This window comes from Xiphophorus hellerii, chromosome 16 (assembly GCF_003331165.1).
Source record: "Xiphophorus hellerii strain 12219 chromosome 16, Xiphophorus_hellerii-4.1, whole genome shotgun sequence".
Lineage (NCBI taxonomy): Eukaryota > Metazoa > Chordata > Actinopteri > Cyprinodontiformes > Poeciliidae > Xiphophorus > Xiphophorus hellerii.
In genome coordinates, this window is record NC_045687.1 from 16,909,884 (window position 1) to 16,926,015 (window position 16,132).

At 39.9% G+C, this 16,132-nt stretch overlaps 1 protein-coding gene, 1 long non-coding RNA gene and 2 other non-coding genes across 6 annotated transcripts; 1 reads left to right on the forward strand and 3 right to left on the reverse strand.

Moving 5' to 3' along the window:
• The first annotated feature begins 1,173 nt into the window (after positions 1–1,173).
• On the forward strand, positions 1,174–12,963 carry fbf1 (Fas binding factor 1). 3 transcript variants are annotated; one of them, XM_032588215.1, is made up of 30 exons: positions 1,175–1,621; positions 1,804–1,834; positions 2,320–2,370; positions 2,453–2,498; positions 2,578–2,641; positions 2,722–2,772; positions 2,862–2,994; positions 3,116–3,190; positions 4,395–4,526; positions 4,614–4,725; positions 4,953–5,080; positions 5,173–5,266; positions 6,124–6,543; positions 6,624–6,689; positions 6,761–6,807; positions 8,296–8,348; positions 8,422–8,469; positions 8,553–8,684; positions 8,759–8,859; positions 8,950–9,156; positions 9,318–9,425; positions 10,218–10,357; positions 10,441–10,559; positions 10,677–10,799; positions 10,891–11,067; positions 11,165–11,341; positions 11,411–11,548; positions 11,643–11,742; positions 11,816–11,961; positions 12,807–12,963. In XM_032588215.1, exons 1-30 carry the CDS (start codon positions 1,619–1,621, stop codon positions 12,894–12,896), a joined length of 3,312 nt encoding a protein of 1,103 aa, XP_032444106.1. In that variant the 5' UTR covers positions 1,175–1,618; the 3' UTR covers positions 12,897–12,963. The 3 variants fall into 3 exon arrangements, 2 of the variants coding, with proteins under 2 accessions (XP_032444106.1, XP_032444107.1); XM_032588216.1 differs by having other exon boundaries at positions 1,176–1,621; positions 11,828–11,961; XR_004342473.1 differs by lacking the exons at positions 11,816–11,961; positions 12,807–12,963 and having other exon boundaries at positions 1,174–1,621; positions 11,165–11,336.
• On the reverse strand, positions 12,659–14,080 carry LOC116736007 (uncharacterized). Its single transcript, XR_004342474.1, has 5 exons — positions 13,937–14,080; positions 13,735–13,776; positions 13,497–13,561; positions 13,249–13,315; positions 12,659–13,062 (listed from the first exon to the last, which is right to left on the reverse strand). It is a non-coding gene; the product is annotated as an uncharacterized LOC116736007 (long non-coding RNA).
• LOC116736308 (small nucleolar RNA R38) lies at positions 13,137–13,209 on the reverse strand. Its single transcript, XR_004342518.1, has one exon. It is a non-coding gene; the product is annotated as a small nucleolar RNA R38 (small nucleolar RNA).
• On the reverse strand, positions 13,382–13,456 carry LOC116736309 (small nucleolar RNA SNORD49). The gene has a single exon (XR_004342519.1). It is a non-coding gene; the product is annotated as a small nucleolar RNA SNORD49 (small nucleolar RNA).
• Positions 14,081–16,132: the final 2,052 nt, after the last annotated feature.

The following is a 16,132-nucleotide window of genomic DNA, read 5'->3' on the forward strand; positions in this document are numbered from 1 at the left end:
GAGCTTATTATGATGAATAGTTCTCTGGTCTTTTTGAAAGTCTCTCCAAGTTTTTCTTGGACGCTGGATAAAGCAATAAAAGTCCAAAGGAAAGATTTAGAAAGTCTGAGGAAACAGGACTACTGGGGAGCACAAAGAATAACTTGAATAAATAAAAGAAAACTCATATTTATTATGCGAAATGTAATCTCTTCATTACCTGAGTAAATATAAAATTATCCAAGCTTGTAAATTTTCAACCAAACAGCAGCTGGATAATCCATTTGAAATACTGGATGGTTGCAAACTATATGTCTGAAATGAGTCATGTACATTATGTTTACATTTTCTAAGAGAAATATTACTAGATTATGTCCGCCAGGCATACTGGATTTTTTTGTGCCATTTAAGTGACTGCACTGCAAACAATGCTTTCCTTAAATGGAGAATGGAGATTCTATAGCTACAATTGAATGGTTAAGATCAAGGGTGACCAAGTCCAGTCCTCAAGAGCTGCTCTTGTGGAGTAGGTCAAAGCATATTCATGTATATGTAGAGTGACTCAATCAAAGTCCATGCCTAAATCTAACGGAGAATATGTGATAACACTTGAACATTAATGTTCAGGGGTGCTCTCCATCCAATCTGACTGAGACTGAGGTAGGAAAGGTCGTTCTAAACGAGTGTTTGCTTGTCCTACTTGGTCTGTCTCATAAAGTCCATTAATGGACAGTGTAGTTGTAACATGACACATCTTTTGAAAGCACTGCATCAGACGGATGGCTTACAAATTTCATTTGACCTATATTACTGAATACATTTACGAAAGTAAAAGCAAATGTTTTGTGTATTTCATCTCTGGCTTAATAGGAGACAAATGATTAGGCTCACTACCAATGACTTGAGGACACATCAAGCTTTGACCTCACCTAATGAAATAGTCTAATGAGGATATTTATCTGCTTTAGCTTCCGCCAACTGGTTTCACCATTACACACTTTTGACGCCATCTAGTGGCGAACTTGTCTAGTTCATCTCACCAATGTTGTTTTTGTCTCTCTCGGATGAAAATGTCAACTGTTATGTGTAAGAAATTTGTTTTTCGAATATATTCCAAGCTACATGTTGTAAATTCAACGTATTACCATAAAATATTTAATAGAACTACATTACCCAGATTGCAACTGAATCAGTAAACAGGAAGCTCATGCTTTACCGGTACAACCGTGTATAACAGTCTGTATGAAAACTATCCAGGTTTAGGAAACACTGTTTCGTACTCATCATTATTTATGTATGTATATTGCTAACCATTAGGTTTGTGCTTTATTAGCTAAAGAGTATAACGGGGCTTGACACACTGTATTCCTGACGGTGGGATATATTACCGAGAGGTTGGCTCATTTAGGAACTTGGTAAATAAACGCTAAAGACAGCCTTTTGGATAAAAAGCGTGTGTATCTCTATCTGTTACAATGGAACCCGCTATTTATAGTTCTTTCTGTCGCTAATATAAAAGAAGACGCGGCGTAAAGCAACGGAGTGGTTACCAATGGAGACCGGAGACGCCTAAACAGATTTAGCTAGCTTTAGCTCGTTAGCTTCCTTCAAATCTTTCCGCTTCCAGCCCAGATTCATTATGGTGAGTTAACCCGTCCTTTTTCTAGGGCCAAAGGATGTCCTGGAGCTGTTACACAATGTTTTTTTTCTGTATAAATCTAAATTGTTCAATACTTTTCCATTCTTTAGGAATTGTGTGAAATAATAGCATCCATGTTAGGGTAAATAAAATTATACTTTCGTTATTTTTGTGGCATTCCGCAGCCTACAAAGCCGACGAGTAAAGCCTCCCAAAGTAAGTTCACCAGCTGGATGTTTGAAAGCTTTTATTTGTTTGTTAAGATGATTTTTTGAAAAGGTAATGAATACATATTTAAAATTGGAATATTGCATCAAACCCTTAAAAAATGTATTTTTAAAAACAGATATGAAAAGTATGTCTTCATAAGTATGTTTTTTAAGCATGCCTGCTAAAAGGTTGTTATTTTCAAAAAGTACTTTTAATCTGACAAACTAGTTGGGACCATTTGCGATTCTAATTTATTGACTTTGCAATAAAATTTTGACCATGACAGCCTCAAAAATAATCAAATAATTGTAAATTAAGATTTTGATCAAATCTTTAAATCCCACACTTCTAGGCTTCTCTCTACCAATTCCTATACAATATATTTTTCAGCAGGAGATTTTTATTTCCAGTCTTGCAGCACATCTTTATCAGAGGTGTTCATAAATGTATCAAAATCCATCTAATTGTGCATTTGCTGTGGTTTCCTGAAGACCTTTTTGAAGATGATGACATACTTGACAGCCTATTCGATGACGATTCAAGTAAGTGACGTTTACGAGTAGTAACTCATATAGAAAGTATTGAAGTTTACCACACTAATTTATTTGATCATATACCCCTTAGAGCAACCAACGAGATCGAAGGGGGCTCGTGCTGGACGGCCAAATGTGTAAGCTGAAGGAAAACAGGAACTGTCTACTTCACTGTAATAAATGAGCTTTATGGGCTTCCTTTTCTTGCTTTCCCAGCTCATCTCCCACTAACAACATGTTCAGTAGAATGGCGGAGGAAGTCAGGAGGGATGACTTGGAGGTAAAAGAGAAAACATGTTAAAACAGAGGACCAATATTTGCCTGTTTGTATGTCATAAATAACTGTTACCTTTGCTTAAGGCCTCAGATGTCTCTGAGGCTGATCCCAGCGAATTGCTGAAGAACCTGAAGGTAGATTCTTATCAAATGAGCAAAAGCAGAGACTAAATTTGCCTCTTGTACTGTTTGTGCCTTGAATAAAGTTTACTCTCTTTCCTCAGGGCATGGATGATTTAGAGGCCGACTTGTTTCCATCAAAGAAAAAGCTTCCCCTACAAACAAAGTCAGTCGGTAATGAAGACCCAGTGAAAGACTCCTCTGTGTTAGAAAGTAATGCAAATCTTGAGGGAGCAGGTAATTCAAAGCAGCATGTTCTTGCATAAAACATTGTTCTCATTATTATAGTTTCCTCACTACTGGCTTTAAAGGTTGTCAGAGCAATCAAAAAAGGGTTTGTCTTCCTTTTTTCTTTCAGATAAGGCCACAGGAGGAGGGAAGAAGCCAAACACTGCCCCTTCATCCTCAGCACATAAGTACAATGACTTCTTTGGTGAGTGACCGTCAATGTCAGGTTAAGATTGAGCTTCAAACAACTTGGGTATTGTTGACCATCAGCTTTACTTTCCTTGTCTTTAATCGTTGCCTCTGATCAGTAATGGAGGTAATGATGAACATCTGATCAAGTTTTCCGAACATTAACTTTAATGTATTTAAATTAAGATTTAATTGATTTCAGATTTGTACATAAATTGGCAACCAAACAAATTCAACTTAATGCTGAGCAGCAAGCTGGAACCTTTCTCCAACTAAGTCTTGTATTTTACTCAGTTCTTCACCTAAAAAAAAAAAAGATCATTTGAATAATTTGTACAGCCAGATGGGTCATATTTTTGTATCAATTTCAACCTAGAGGATGTTAACTTACTTTTAAAATGTGAAACTAGTGGAATTTATTTGCATTGCTTAGAAAATGGACAGGGAGAAAGAAGATGACCGCTGTGTCAAAGAACCAACAAATTTTGATATATGATATTGAACACCATATTTTTTCTAGATATTTTTTCATGGTTAAACTACCAATAGTGGGTAATATTGAATTCTGGATTAGCTTTTAGGTGGTCTAACACTCGTTAAGAGGGGTCTGTCCTTTGACAGAATGTCTCAAAGGAACTGGAAGTGTTTGAAATGGAAAAAAGGTTTGAAGGCTCAATTCACTTTAAAGATTAACTTTAAAGACATCAGTGGATTTTGAAATGTCTTGGCAAAATCAACAATCAAAAGGACTTGTGTGTACTCCATCGAAAAAATATCCACTGTCCTACTTCTCAAGCTTTTCTCCAAATATTTACAGAATTATATAGTGTGCAGTTTAAACTCCTTGGTTGCTTCAGATAAATCAGTAAAAAACAAAGAGAATCAATTTGTGCCTTTCAAGGCAGTGTGAATTATGTGATTTGTTCAAGAATATAACATTTTTAAAGAATTGAACACATTTTAATCTTTTTATTTCAGAGTTGATGTTTATCTCCGCAATTTTCTTACTTTTGGTTAAATCTTTTCAAATCCATTTTGAAAAGATGGCATTAATAATAGTATTCCTTCAACACATTCTCACCTAATGATTTACAAGATGCCTGAGTTCAGAATAAGCATAACAGAGGCTCTAGGCTTCTGTATCTCGTTTACCGCTTTTCACTCTGAAGTGAACAAACATCATTAATTATTAAAGAGTCTTCTTACATCTGCAAATCTAGACGACCCCCTGGCTGATTCGCTTGATGACCTGCTTCCGGATGAAACCAGGCCTGAACCTAAACCCCAGCAGAGCAAGCCTGACAAATCTGTGCCGCCTGCATCAGCATCTCCCATCCTGAGGAGCCAAATGAGTGAGCTGCATGCTTGTCGAGGATTTTGTTTCTCCGGTATCTAGCATACACTTAGTGAAGACGGGGATGTTTCTGCCTGTTAATCAGCAAAGACGTCGAAAAAAGAAGACAAGGATAATCTCCTTGACGCCCTCGGGTTTGAGAGACACAAAGACGATCCCAGGAAGAAAGAGTCTCCACTTTGGTCTTCCATAGAGAAGTAAGGGCTCAGTTTTTATTTTTGCCTTTCTCGCTCCTTTTTGTTCTTCCTTTTTATAGTGTCCAGTTGATAAATAATTACTGTGAGCCTTGGGCTTTAGTGTGCAGCTCAGAACTAAGACAATATTTTCCCAACACATGTACAGTCTTTTTCTATTTTGTTTTAATTGGCTGACTGCATATGATTCCCAAGAATATTTCCCATGTCTTGTTTCTTCTTATTTCTAGGAGAGAAGCGCCTCAGAGACCTCGTACCAGAATTCAAGATATTCTGGATGCCTCCACTTCAGCCCGACCGCCCACAGGCGAGAGGAAGGATGAGAAGCTACAACAGGAGAAGAACCTTAGTCTGAAAGGTGGGAAAACATTGCGGCTTTTGTTGTTCGAATGTCTCCAAGCAATTACTGCCCTGACATATTAATGTTATAGCCCGGATTCTGTTTGTCAGATCCATTTGTGGAAGATGACCTCACATTTGGGTCCTATCAGCCGACTATAGCGACCACACCCGAGGGCCGCCAGTCCCGCAGACAGTCTGTCAGGTGTGTCCAGGATTCCTGGCTTTTTTTCAGTCAGAAGTCATAAAGTGGCACAATTGAAGGGGGCCTAGAGGCAGCAATGCGTACTACTTTAAAGGTGTGGCCCTTTAAAGACATCATGATTTTTTTTTCTTAAAAGCTTGAGAGGTAAAACCTCAATGAAACATTAATTTTTCTATGCATATGGACATTTGTAAATTATCAGTAGTGTCCCTAGAAAATTTTCATAAGGGTGGCCAGAGCAGGCCAGTAAAAAATTTACGGTGGCACAGTAAAAAACATAAAATATCTATAATTTTATATATTGAAATGTATTTATTTATGTCTTGGGTTTTACATTTATGTCTTTGTTGAAGAAGTTGACTCTGTATGAATTTCTATGAAATGAACATGACACTCAAGGGGACCGACGGGTTTAGCAGCAGGTTTCAAGAGGGGCAATACGGGGTCATGCTTCCAACCCTTCCTGGTTTCCACTTGGGGGCGCCACTACAAATTATGCCAGTTGTTAGTTGCCAAATCCAGCATGTTCTACAACACTGCAATTATGGGGTAAAAATCTCAAATGGGATCTTCCCAACTCAGTAACAGCTTCCACAAAACCAGAAAAGACTGGAATTTGATTCAAATTCCTAAAAATGTCAATTAAAGAAAATGCATTATAAAAAAGCTACCATTTCTTACTCCCTCTATCTTGTTCAGTAAAGATATCATCTATAATTTTCTGACAAACTTTTGTACTTATATTTGGTCAAAATGGGTCAAATTTTCAAAATGGGTAAAGCTTTCCAAAGGCTAATCCTTTGGAAAGCTTTGCTCCTATAATAATTTGCGTTTCAACTTTCTTTCTGTTTGGTTAGATTTTCTACCGAAGACGTCAGAGTCTCTTCCCCAGAGAGAAAACCCCAACCCAGTACCCCGCCAACCAGCCGACACAGAAACTCGGCGGAATGGCTTGGCCTCACAGCAAACGACGAGTTTGACGATTTAGAAGAAGGTTCTAAAGCAGTGAAAAGTTCAGCTCCGTCTCCAAACGTTCCCTCCTCTCCTGTACTGGAGAGAAAGTCTTCGTTGACTGGAAATCAGGCCGCATCTGTCGCAAGAATGACAGAAGATGCTCCAAACTCCAAACAGAGCAAATCTGATGTTTCTAAAGGCAAGAGGAAGGATGAGGAGGAAGAGTATGACTGGTTGGACGGGGCACTGAGCAGGAAGAAGGCTCTATCCGAGACCAAAGCTCCTAATCAGGGAGACTCTCTGAAAATGGAGTCAGTTGTCAGGTATCACGCTGAGAAACACACTGGCTTGCATGATAGTTTGAGTTTCTTAGTATTGAACATTATGACAATCCTTTTTCCAGTAACCAAGATAAGGCGACACCTTTCAGAGACAGAGAGGAAACATTCACATCCATCAGAGACATCAGGTAAGATTGTTGTTTTCTATTATCAGATCAAATCTTTCCTCTCCTCTTTAATAAAATGTTTTTTGTTTCAGTCCTGCAGCTCATTCCACTCCAGTCAGAGAGGAGAAGCCAAGTCAAGGTATTTACCTCCTCTGTCTTTCATCCACTCATTTAAATAAAATAAAATACTCATCAGACCAAAACATTCTCGGTTCTGCTTCTCGTGGTGCCTCCCTCCCCCATATAGATGGCATTAATTCTTCCTCATACCAGTCAGCTTTAACCTTAAACACAGATTCACCCACTGTTCAGTATCCCATCCCCTCATCCCCAACAGCCCCTCCTCTTCATCACACTCTCAGCTCGTTTCACTCCTCTGATCGCCCCCCTCAGGTTGCTAGCCTTGTGGTAGGTTCCAGTGCTAGAAATAGTCATCCTCAGTCTCAGTTCAGCCAATTAACTTCAAGCGAAAGAGCCGACAGGCCGAGGGAGCCCACTTCAGGGGAATCTCTGCAAAAGCCAAGATTACCAGGCCCTTCTTCTGCTGTACTTCCTGGCACAGTGTGGTGTAGGTAACCGCAGGGGAGTCACTGAGTTAATTACAGCGCCTGCACATTTTGTCACACTACAGCTACAAATTTCAATGTATTCTACAGGAATTTTATGCAGCAGATCAACACAAATACTTACTATTGCTGAAGTGGTAAAAAGGAGCATGTGGGTTGTTGTTTTAGTAACCCACATGTAAACTTTTTATGTTACAAAAATCTGACATATTTTATTTTATAAATAAAAAGCTGAAAAGTGTTGCATGCAGTGGTATTCGACTCCCTTTATTCTGTTTCTCCTAAATAAACTCAGGGAAATTTGTGTGATTTAGTCCAATTAAAGGTTAATGTATTTTGTGAAGATTGGTGGATAAACAGCACCATTGGGACCAAGAAACACAACAGACAGGTCAGGGATAAAGTGAAAAGTATTATTTCGAGTTCAATTATAGGACAACATCCCCAGCTATGAATATCTCAGCTCTATGTTCAACCCACCGTCTCGAAACGGAAAGAGTATGGAACAAATTTAAACCTGACAGGCTAAGCAAGGAAAACTTTAATCAGAAGCAACTGATTGAAACATTGTGACTCTGGAGTAGCTGCAGAGATCAGCGACTCAGATGGGAGTATCTATTGACAGGACAGCATCCATGAAAAAAAGTTTCTGTTTGCAATTTATCACATGTAGAAGAATATGTTCTGGACAAACAAGATCAAAACTGATTTTTTTTTTTTGCCTTACTTGGAAAACAATATTCGTGTTGAAAAACTGATACTACACGACCCCTGAATACACCATGCTTATGTTAAAACATGGTGTTGCGTTACTTTATGTAGGTCTGTCACATACAATCCCAATAAATACATTAAAATATGACTATAATGTGACAAAAATTACATCTGCAAATATTGCAGGGAGTGGCAGCCTTTCTACTTCATTTTCATACTGTCTTTGAATATTCATTGTGAAGACCTACAGTACAGACCAAAAGTTTGGACACACTTTCTCATTGAATTCAATGAGAAGGTGTATCCAAACTTTTGGTCTGTACTGTATATGACTGTATTCTTTCTAGCAAGTCCTCAGCGAAACCCAACAAAGGGAACATCATCTACTGTTCAACAACAGGTACTGTTGCCATTTTCACATAAAGCTCTTATGATTGCAGATGATAATATTACGTTGTCCTCCTCTTGAATAGGTGTCATATACAGCAGACGATCTTCAGCAGTTGCTACTACAGCAGCAGGTAAGGACATATTCACTGTCCTCTGCTGATACATCGGATTCTTCTCCTGTATTGTTCTTGATTCAGCTCCTCTTCTTCTAAAGATGATGCAGAGTCAGTTGCTGGGTCTGGGCAATGCTGCTGATGCAGGAGCTCTGCAGAGACTTAGAGAGAAGGAGCAACAGCATGGAGAATGTCAGGCTTTACAAGCTCGCATCATCCAGTTGGAGGGAGAGGTAACTGCTAGCCAAGCTTCGCTTTTCCTTCGTTGGTCGGGTTCACTGCCCTGATCACAAATCTGACATTCCAGGTGAAGATGTTGCAGCTGGAGCGGGACCAAAGCCAGATGATTTTAGAGAACATCCAACACAGGCATAAGCAGAATATGCAGCTCCTGGAGAACACACACAAGTAATACATGTCGAGTTAAAGGGAAAAAAATTAACTCTCTGCATTTAAAGTAGCGTGTGCTTTACAAGTGTTGTATGCATTTATTTTAAGAACTCGTGTGAAGCTGCTGGAGGAGTCAGCAGCCCAAAGAGAGACCCGAGCTCGGCTGGAGTGCGAGGAGCTAATGGAGCGCCTGGCTACGTTAACAAGGTCAGCCGAGCAGGAGCGCTCAGAGCTGCAGGCTCAGTACCACCGAAAGCTGGCGCAAGCCCAACAGGACAGAGACCGAGAGGTGGAGAGGCTCCGAGATCTTCAAAGGTAAGCTGGAATCATTTAAGCAAGAAAAGAGCCCAAAACAGAAACAGCATCTATTTTTAATACTGTGTGCATTCCTATACATATAAATCACCATGAATTTTAGTAGGTCAGAACTTTCATGATTGTTGTATTTGGTACATTTATCCTATTCTTCTTTCTAGAAAATCTATCTTAGAGATGAAAAAAGACCACGAGGAGCAGCTTCAAAGGTTGAAGAGATTAAAGGACGAAGAGATCGATGCTGTTACAAGCGCAACATCTCAGACCAGGTGAGACTTTGTCATTTATTACCTTCCATTTTCTGCATTTTCTTCTCATCCTGCATGCAAAACTGGATCATTGGCACTCTACTTTCTATTTTAATGGTGAGCCCAGACATGGCAGTGTCAACACAGCACATGTTCAACTCTAATCCCCACTGCTCTGTCCTGTCATTAACAAGACAGGACAGAGGAAATGGCAACATTTCTAAACTTTTCTACATGAGGCAGCAGATTTCTGTCCATCAAAGACTGATAGTCAGTCATTCTCCTGCTGCAAAAAGGATTTGGCCTCTGATTGTTAAAGCTCTTCCTGGTTGCTTACATTTGTCCACAATCCACTCCACTGCCCGCTGGTGATGTCCATTAAGCTTCTGGCACCTCATCAAGACCGCTTTAGGCAAACTCAATCCCACCCTTAAATGTTCTCATGAGGGTAAAGAACCAATCTATCATTTCTTTCTATCACCTTAAAATGCCGGGTTTCACGAGGGCTGAGAAGTGTTTGAGATGTTAAATAAGTAAAAAATAAAAAATTGGATCCCTTAATCTTCTGCTTATCTGAGATTGGTTCAAAAAGGTGATAGGTCCAGGAAAGACACTATGATACTTGAACGCTTCCACTTGAGTCAGTGTCTGATCCCCAACTGCCTTCTGTTACACAGTCTGAGAACTAAAACATTTCTTTACTCAACATGACCAAAGTTACTTGTAGTATAATTTTCTTGCTATCCCGATGTATATTTCTCATAGCAACTTCCAAGCTAATCCACGTCTACTTTCCACATTACATTTGTACAGATCTCTCTCAGGGGTGATTGAGCAGATGGAGCAGTTCTCTTCCCGGCTCGGAGAGCTCTCTTCTCGAGTGGAGAGCACGCACGAGCACACCGCCCACGGCCTAGAGCAAGGGGCACGACACCGGGACGAGCAGCTTCGAAGTACGTACATCCACACTGAACGGTCAGAAGACTCTGTATTAAAAACTAAAAGTGTAAGCACCTGGCTTCTCCAAATCTTCCAGTAATGCAGGAGCGTCTGGCCCAGCAGCAGAAAGCCATGGCAGAGGAGAGAACGTACCTGAAGGAAATCATTTCAAGGATGGACTCTCAGATCAGCGAGCAGCAAAGGCAGCTGGAGAAGGTGAGCAGACTGTGTCAGGGAATCGTCATTGTGGTCGACATGTGTTGTTACGATCGCTCTAGAAACGCTCTTGTAGATCCTCAAAATCGTTGTGAAGCTAGCTTTTATTTGCTTCAGGAACGCTGGAAAGTAACGGCGGAGCAGGCAAAGGCCGAGTCCACCCAGAGGGGCCTGGAGGAAGAGCGACGCGTCTTCACTATGCAGATCAACATGGAGCGGGAGGAGCTGGAGAGAGCGAAGGTGAGGCCGACAAGCGTCTCAGTTGTAACTGAGGCATTAGCGGTTGCCGTGCAACTTCACCACGTCTGCTACGCGTCTTTCTGCCTTTTAGAGCTCATTGCTGGAGGAGCAGAAGTCTGTGATGCAGCATTGTGCAGAGGAGAGGAGAAAACTGGCAGCCGAGTGGGCTCACTTCCACACGCAGGAGAAACAGAGGCATGACAAAGCCGAACGGGAGGTCAACAGCCTCTTGGAGAGGAGAGAAGGATCCATCATCAGTCTGGCACAAGTGAGTCACGCAATCCCTTTTTTATGCTTGATTAGGCTGCTGTACTTTTAGAGGAAAGGAAATCCAGATTTCCATTAATGTATTTTCTGTTTCGCAGGAACAGGCTGACTTGAAGCTTCGCATGGCTGAATTAAAGCAGAAGGAGATGGCCGTGACACAAGAGAAAGAGACTCTTGCCAGACTAAAGGAAGAACTGGACAGAGAGAAGGAGAAAGCCAGTAGTATGGCTCTGAGACTCAAAACAAGAGCCGAAGAGGTTGAGGCCTTCAGCAAGGTGATTTCCTCCCACGCTGACCGCTGCAGCCTTCAAAAGGTTTCAGTTTTGACTCTTTTGTTTTCACAGCTTGCAGCAGACAAGTATGAGGAGGGCGAGCGAGCATTGCTAGAGGCGAAACGCGTGGAGTCGGAGCATGTGGCTCGACTAAGAAATATCCAGTCTCAAACTGAGAATTTGAGGCAGCAGGAGCAGCGGATCCTAAAGGTGTGTCATTGCACAAAGCAAAGACCTCGATACGTCTTAAAAAAATTTTTTATTGGGTATTAAATAAAAATTTTATTTCATACATTTAATACAGGAGCGCATGCAAGGAAAACATCTGCAGGAAAATACAGAAAGGCTTAGGGAATATTCCACCATCTCACCTTTACCTCATATTATTCCACCTATTTTAACAGGTTTGAGCGAATGTCTGATTTAAGATGTATATTTTTTATGTGTAAGGCAAAAAAACTCATTTTAACTTTTTAGTTTCTTCTGTAGACTCTGTTCCAGTGTTTACTTCTTTCCCTGAACCGACAACACCCGTCAGGAATAATCCTTCAAATCCTCTGGACAACTATCAGTCCATGACGCTTGAGGCCAGTCTGGCCCTGTGGAAGTACACAGCGGAAAAGGTTACTGGTTATTCTCTAGTCACAATTCAGACTTTTTTTTTTTCTTGCCAGCTTTTAAAGAATAAATACAAATCTTAGAATGCCGCCATTTCTAACGGCCATATTGTGAATACAGTCAACAAATCCACAGACTGAAATATGGTTAAAAGCATTAGAAAACTTATTAGGAAGCAGCCTGAAAATAGATTTCCATACATTTTGAGCCAACGTCATTACTTGTACTTAGGAATGCTCCTGAAATTGTTTACTAAAACCACCCAGTAAAGAAACAAATTTCTGCATAAAAATCCCAAGTTATCCTGGAACTCTGTATTTTATGACAACTCACTGCCATAATCTTAATCTCAAACTACCGAAAGTGACTTCATAAATGTCATGAAAGCTAAAGTACCAACCAAAATGCATTTATATTTTTAGATTTTAAGCTTTTGCAAATATTTTGTATAATGAAGCTGAGTGAATCCTTTCCATAAATGTGAAAAACATAGGCTGCCATCTTAATACTAAGCACTTTAAAACTTAAAAACACCAAACTTTTTAAAGCCGCCTGGTTGCAGATATTTTATGCAGACATTGCATAAAACCTGACTACTTTGTGGCCTCGTAAGATTTTGTAAGAGCCAGATATCGTCTGGCTCAGAGATTTCAGTTTTCAGTAATCTTGGTAATAAATGAATTAAACAACTTAAGCCAGAGATTTGTTCCATTAAAGATTTTATTTTCTGAAAATTGGTAAAAAAAAAAAAACAAAAAAAAAAAACACCTCAAGTCATTTTCTTACATGTAAGCTTTCCTTATACATTTTGAGAAACCAAGAGCTTCACATTTTCTTTTTTCTCCCACAGGATCGTGAATTCCTCCTTGAGGAGCAGATTTTTCTGGAAAATCTAAAGAAGAAATCCTACAAGTTCAACACAGACAGTAAAACCTGCTGATCCGTTTGCAACTTTGGATTTGTATTATATCTGTACAGTTTTTAAATAAAGTTTTTCAATACATGTGGTTTGGCTCATTCAAACATTTTGCTCTCAGTTTTTATTAAGCATCACATCTCTCGATTCCTTCAAACTGCTCTTGTGTCAGCTTGTTTACCAGCTCCATCTGTAAGGTAAAGACAAATATGTAAAATATTACAGCTTATTGATTCATAGAAATATGGTGCATGGCATTATGAACCAAGCCTCAGGTTACCAGAACTCAACAAAATTATTTTTCAGACAGGGATAACTTGTATCATCACTGGCTTGACTTAAAATTATAAGCAAATCTTCAAAAAAAAAAACTTACACACGAGTGTCCTCAAGAGCCCACAGTGGTCTTAAAAGTTCAGCTCTTGCAACTGATGCGCCTGAACCTAGGAAAGATACAACCTGTTGATTATTGTGTTATTAGAATATACATAAAGCTTCAGCATTTCATTTCTCAGAAACGCTCTGAATAATCGTCAGTTGTCGCATCAGACGGCACTTCCTATGCAGCAGTTTTCATCACTGAAGAGGTGGCAGAATAAATAATACAAATTGTGCAGGACAAACCTTTTTTTTTTTTGTTGTTGTTGTGGTACACCTCCTCTTCCTACATATGGAACATCTCCACAGCCCTGCAACAAGATACGACATTATTGATCTTCCATCATGAACACTTGTCTTTACACATCACCCTGCAGTAGATCAGACAGCATTGATTTCCACACCACTGTTTCAGACAGGGATAACAAACTCGTCACATGAACTGTAGCAGAAGAAAAGTTCACAAGTTGTCTGGATGTTTTACCTTCTCAAAGTTACGTCTTCAGCAACATCTCCAGATAGAAACCTGCAAATAAGCAGACTGTTTTTAAAAGATACAGCACAGCGCCACATCACCGGACTTTTAACACGTGGTAGCCGGGCTAGCGACGAGCTAGCAGCGACACATGCTTCATCTATCAGCCGGCTTTTACACAAATAAGTTCGGTTAGTTGTTTAAAAATTACCTGTTTAAGGCGGGTCATCTCTGGAGGACGTCACATTATCAGGCAAGTTCAACTGTATGGTTATAATCATTGTTACAAAGTCTATCGTGTTCTCTGACTACGCTACTTCTCATCGGAGAGATCTGGAGTGGCTGAAGTCTCGCGGTGTTGGGTTCTTTATATGTTGTAAACGTCACGAATCACGTGGTTTATTACGTTTCTTATAGGGAAAAAAATCTATTTAAAGTTGCTACTTTTTCGCTTTATATATATAATTATATGTAATAATTATATATAATTACATTTAATCTCATTTGAGTGCCCTAAATTTTTACTGCAAACCATTTATTATTTCCCTCCCACTGCACAATAATGCACTACTTTTCTGTTTGTTTGATACAAACAGAAAATACTAATAAATAAATTGTTAATCTCTAAATGTGTTTCTTTATGAGGACTTAAGTTAATTTTTAATTTTATCTTTCTCTGCAAGGGTTTTCTTTAGAGTTTGCAAGATTTTCCATCTCAATTTAACGCTTTCCGTGTTCTTAAGCCTGCTTCAGTCTGATTAATGTGAACAGCATTATTGAAGTTTTGCCAAATATTCTCAACTGCAAGGTCTGGACTTTGACTGGGCCATTCTTGCACACATGTGTCTCTCTGGCTGTATGTTTATTCTCTATCCAGCTCTGTCCATATTCTCATTAAACTTATAATATGATCTGTCTTTGAAGAAAATCCTCCCAGTAGCCTGATGCTGCCACCACCATGTTTTGCTGTGAACATGCTTCTAACGAGTATGCATTTAATGAGTTTGCAGCACACAGAGAAAACCTAAAGAGAATGTGTGATCAAGTGGTGTTGATCTACTTATTGTAGTTTAAATGGAGCAGCAGCTGACTGTTGAGGGAGGAAATAAATTAAAGTGCAGAACAGATGTCCGAATCATGAGCAGTGCGCTGGACAATAAATGCGCATAAATGCTCCACCTTTGCGTTATTAATCTCACCTCAGATGACAAAAGCCAAATATACAACATATAATTACACTGCTTACGCTAATGGTGGTCTAAAACCGAAATCAGTAAAAACTTAAATGTCGGATTCCCTCCTCACCCTCGTCTTGATAAGTACTGAGAGCAGTTCGCTGGTTTCGTATCCAGACTGGTAAAGCGCAGCTGACCACTTGGTGACAGTTTCAACTTTACGCACAGAGAACATCGCGGAGCTGATTATCGATCAATATAAGAACAATTTCTGTCAGAGTATCACCTCTGATCTGGACCCTTTAACGGACCAGAGGCTTTGGAGCGTCTAGCGCAGCTGATCCGCTTCTGCGGGGTTTTTCTCCCGCCGAGGGGAGTGAGTGCAGAATCAGGTAACGATCGTCATTTGGCGAAATGTTACCTGATTTCAAAAACGTTCTCGCTGCAGAGAAAAAGCTAAATGTTTCGTTTGATGACTATGGAAATAAAATGATTTTTTTCTTCTTTGAGGGACAACGAAAAAACTCTAGCGCGACCTCTGTTCCAAACTACGAACATTGCCGCCCCCACCCCCTTCTTCAGTTTTTTTTCCGTAAGATCAGTACATAACTTATTGGTGTTTTACCGTCTCCACCAGGTGTGAAGTGTGCTTTAGCCTTTGAGTTGCACCACAGCGCAGCACAGTTGAAACATCCAGGAGAACAAGCGCCAGCTTGCTTTTATGAGTATTAGCATAATGGAGCAGCTGATCGCGGTGACAGAAACGTAAACAATGGAGGGAGGAGAGAGATGCGCATTTTGTTGCTGGAAAAAACATGAACTATTTTGAGTTTCCGTCGCCAAATCTGACTATTATAAGCAGTTCTGGGCTTGTTTTTCTCTAAAGTCGCTTGCAAATTTAATGAGTTATTTTTAATGTAACTTAGTTACCTTCCAATTCAAATAATCAGTAATCTAATTAGCATATTCGGACTATAAGCCGCTACTTCCCCCCCCAGCCCCCCCCGTTTGAACCGGGCGGCTTATAGCCCGGTGCGGCTTTTCTGTGGATTATTCTTCAACCACCAGGGGGCTCTTTAGCAGGAAGTGAATCACTGGAAGTCAAACTTGGAAATCAAAGAAGAAAGAGCTAATTTTCATTTAGAACAAGCACATGCTAGCAGCAGGCACGACTGAGAACTGTTTTCAAACTCATACTCTCTCGTCATGGAAACCACACGAAGAAGTTCATA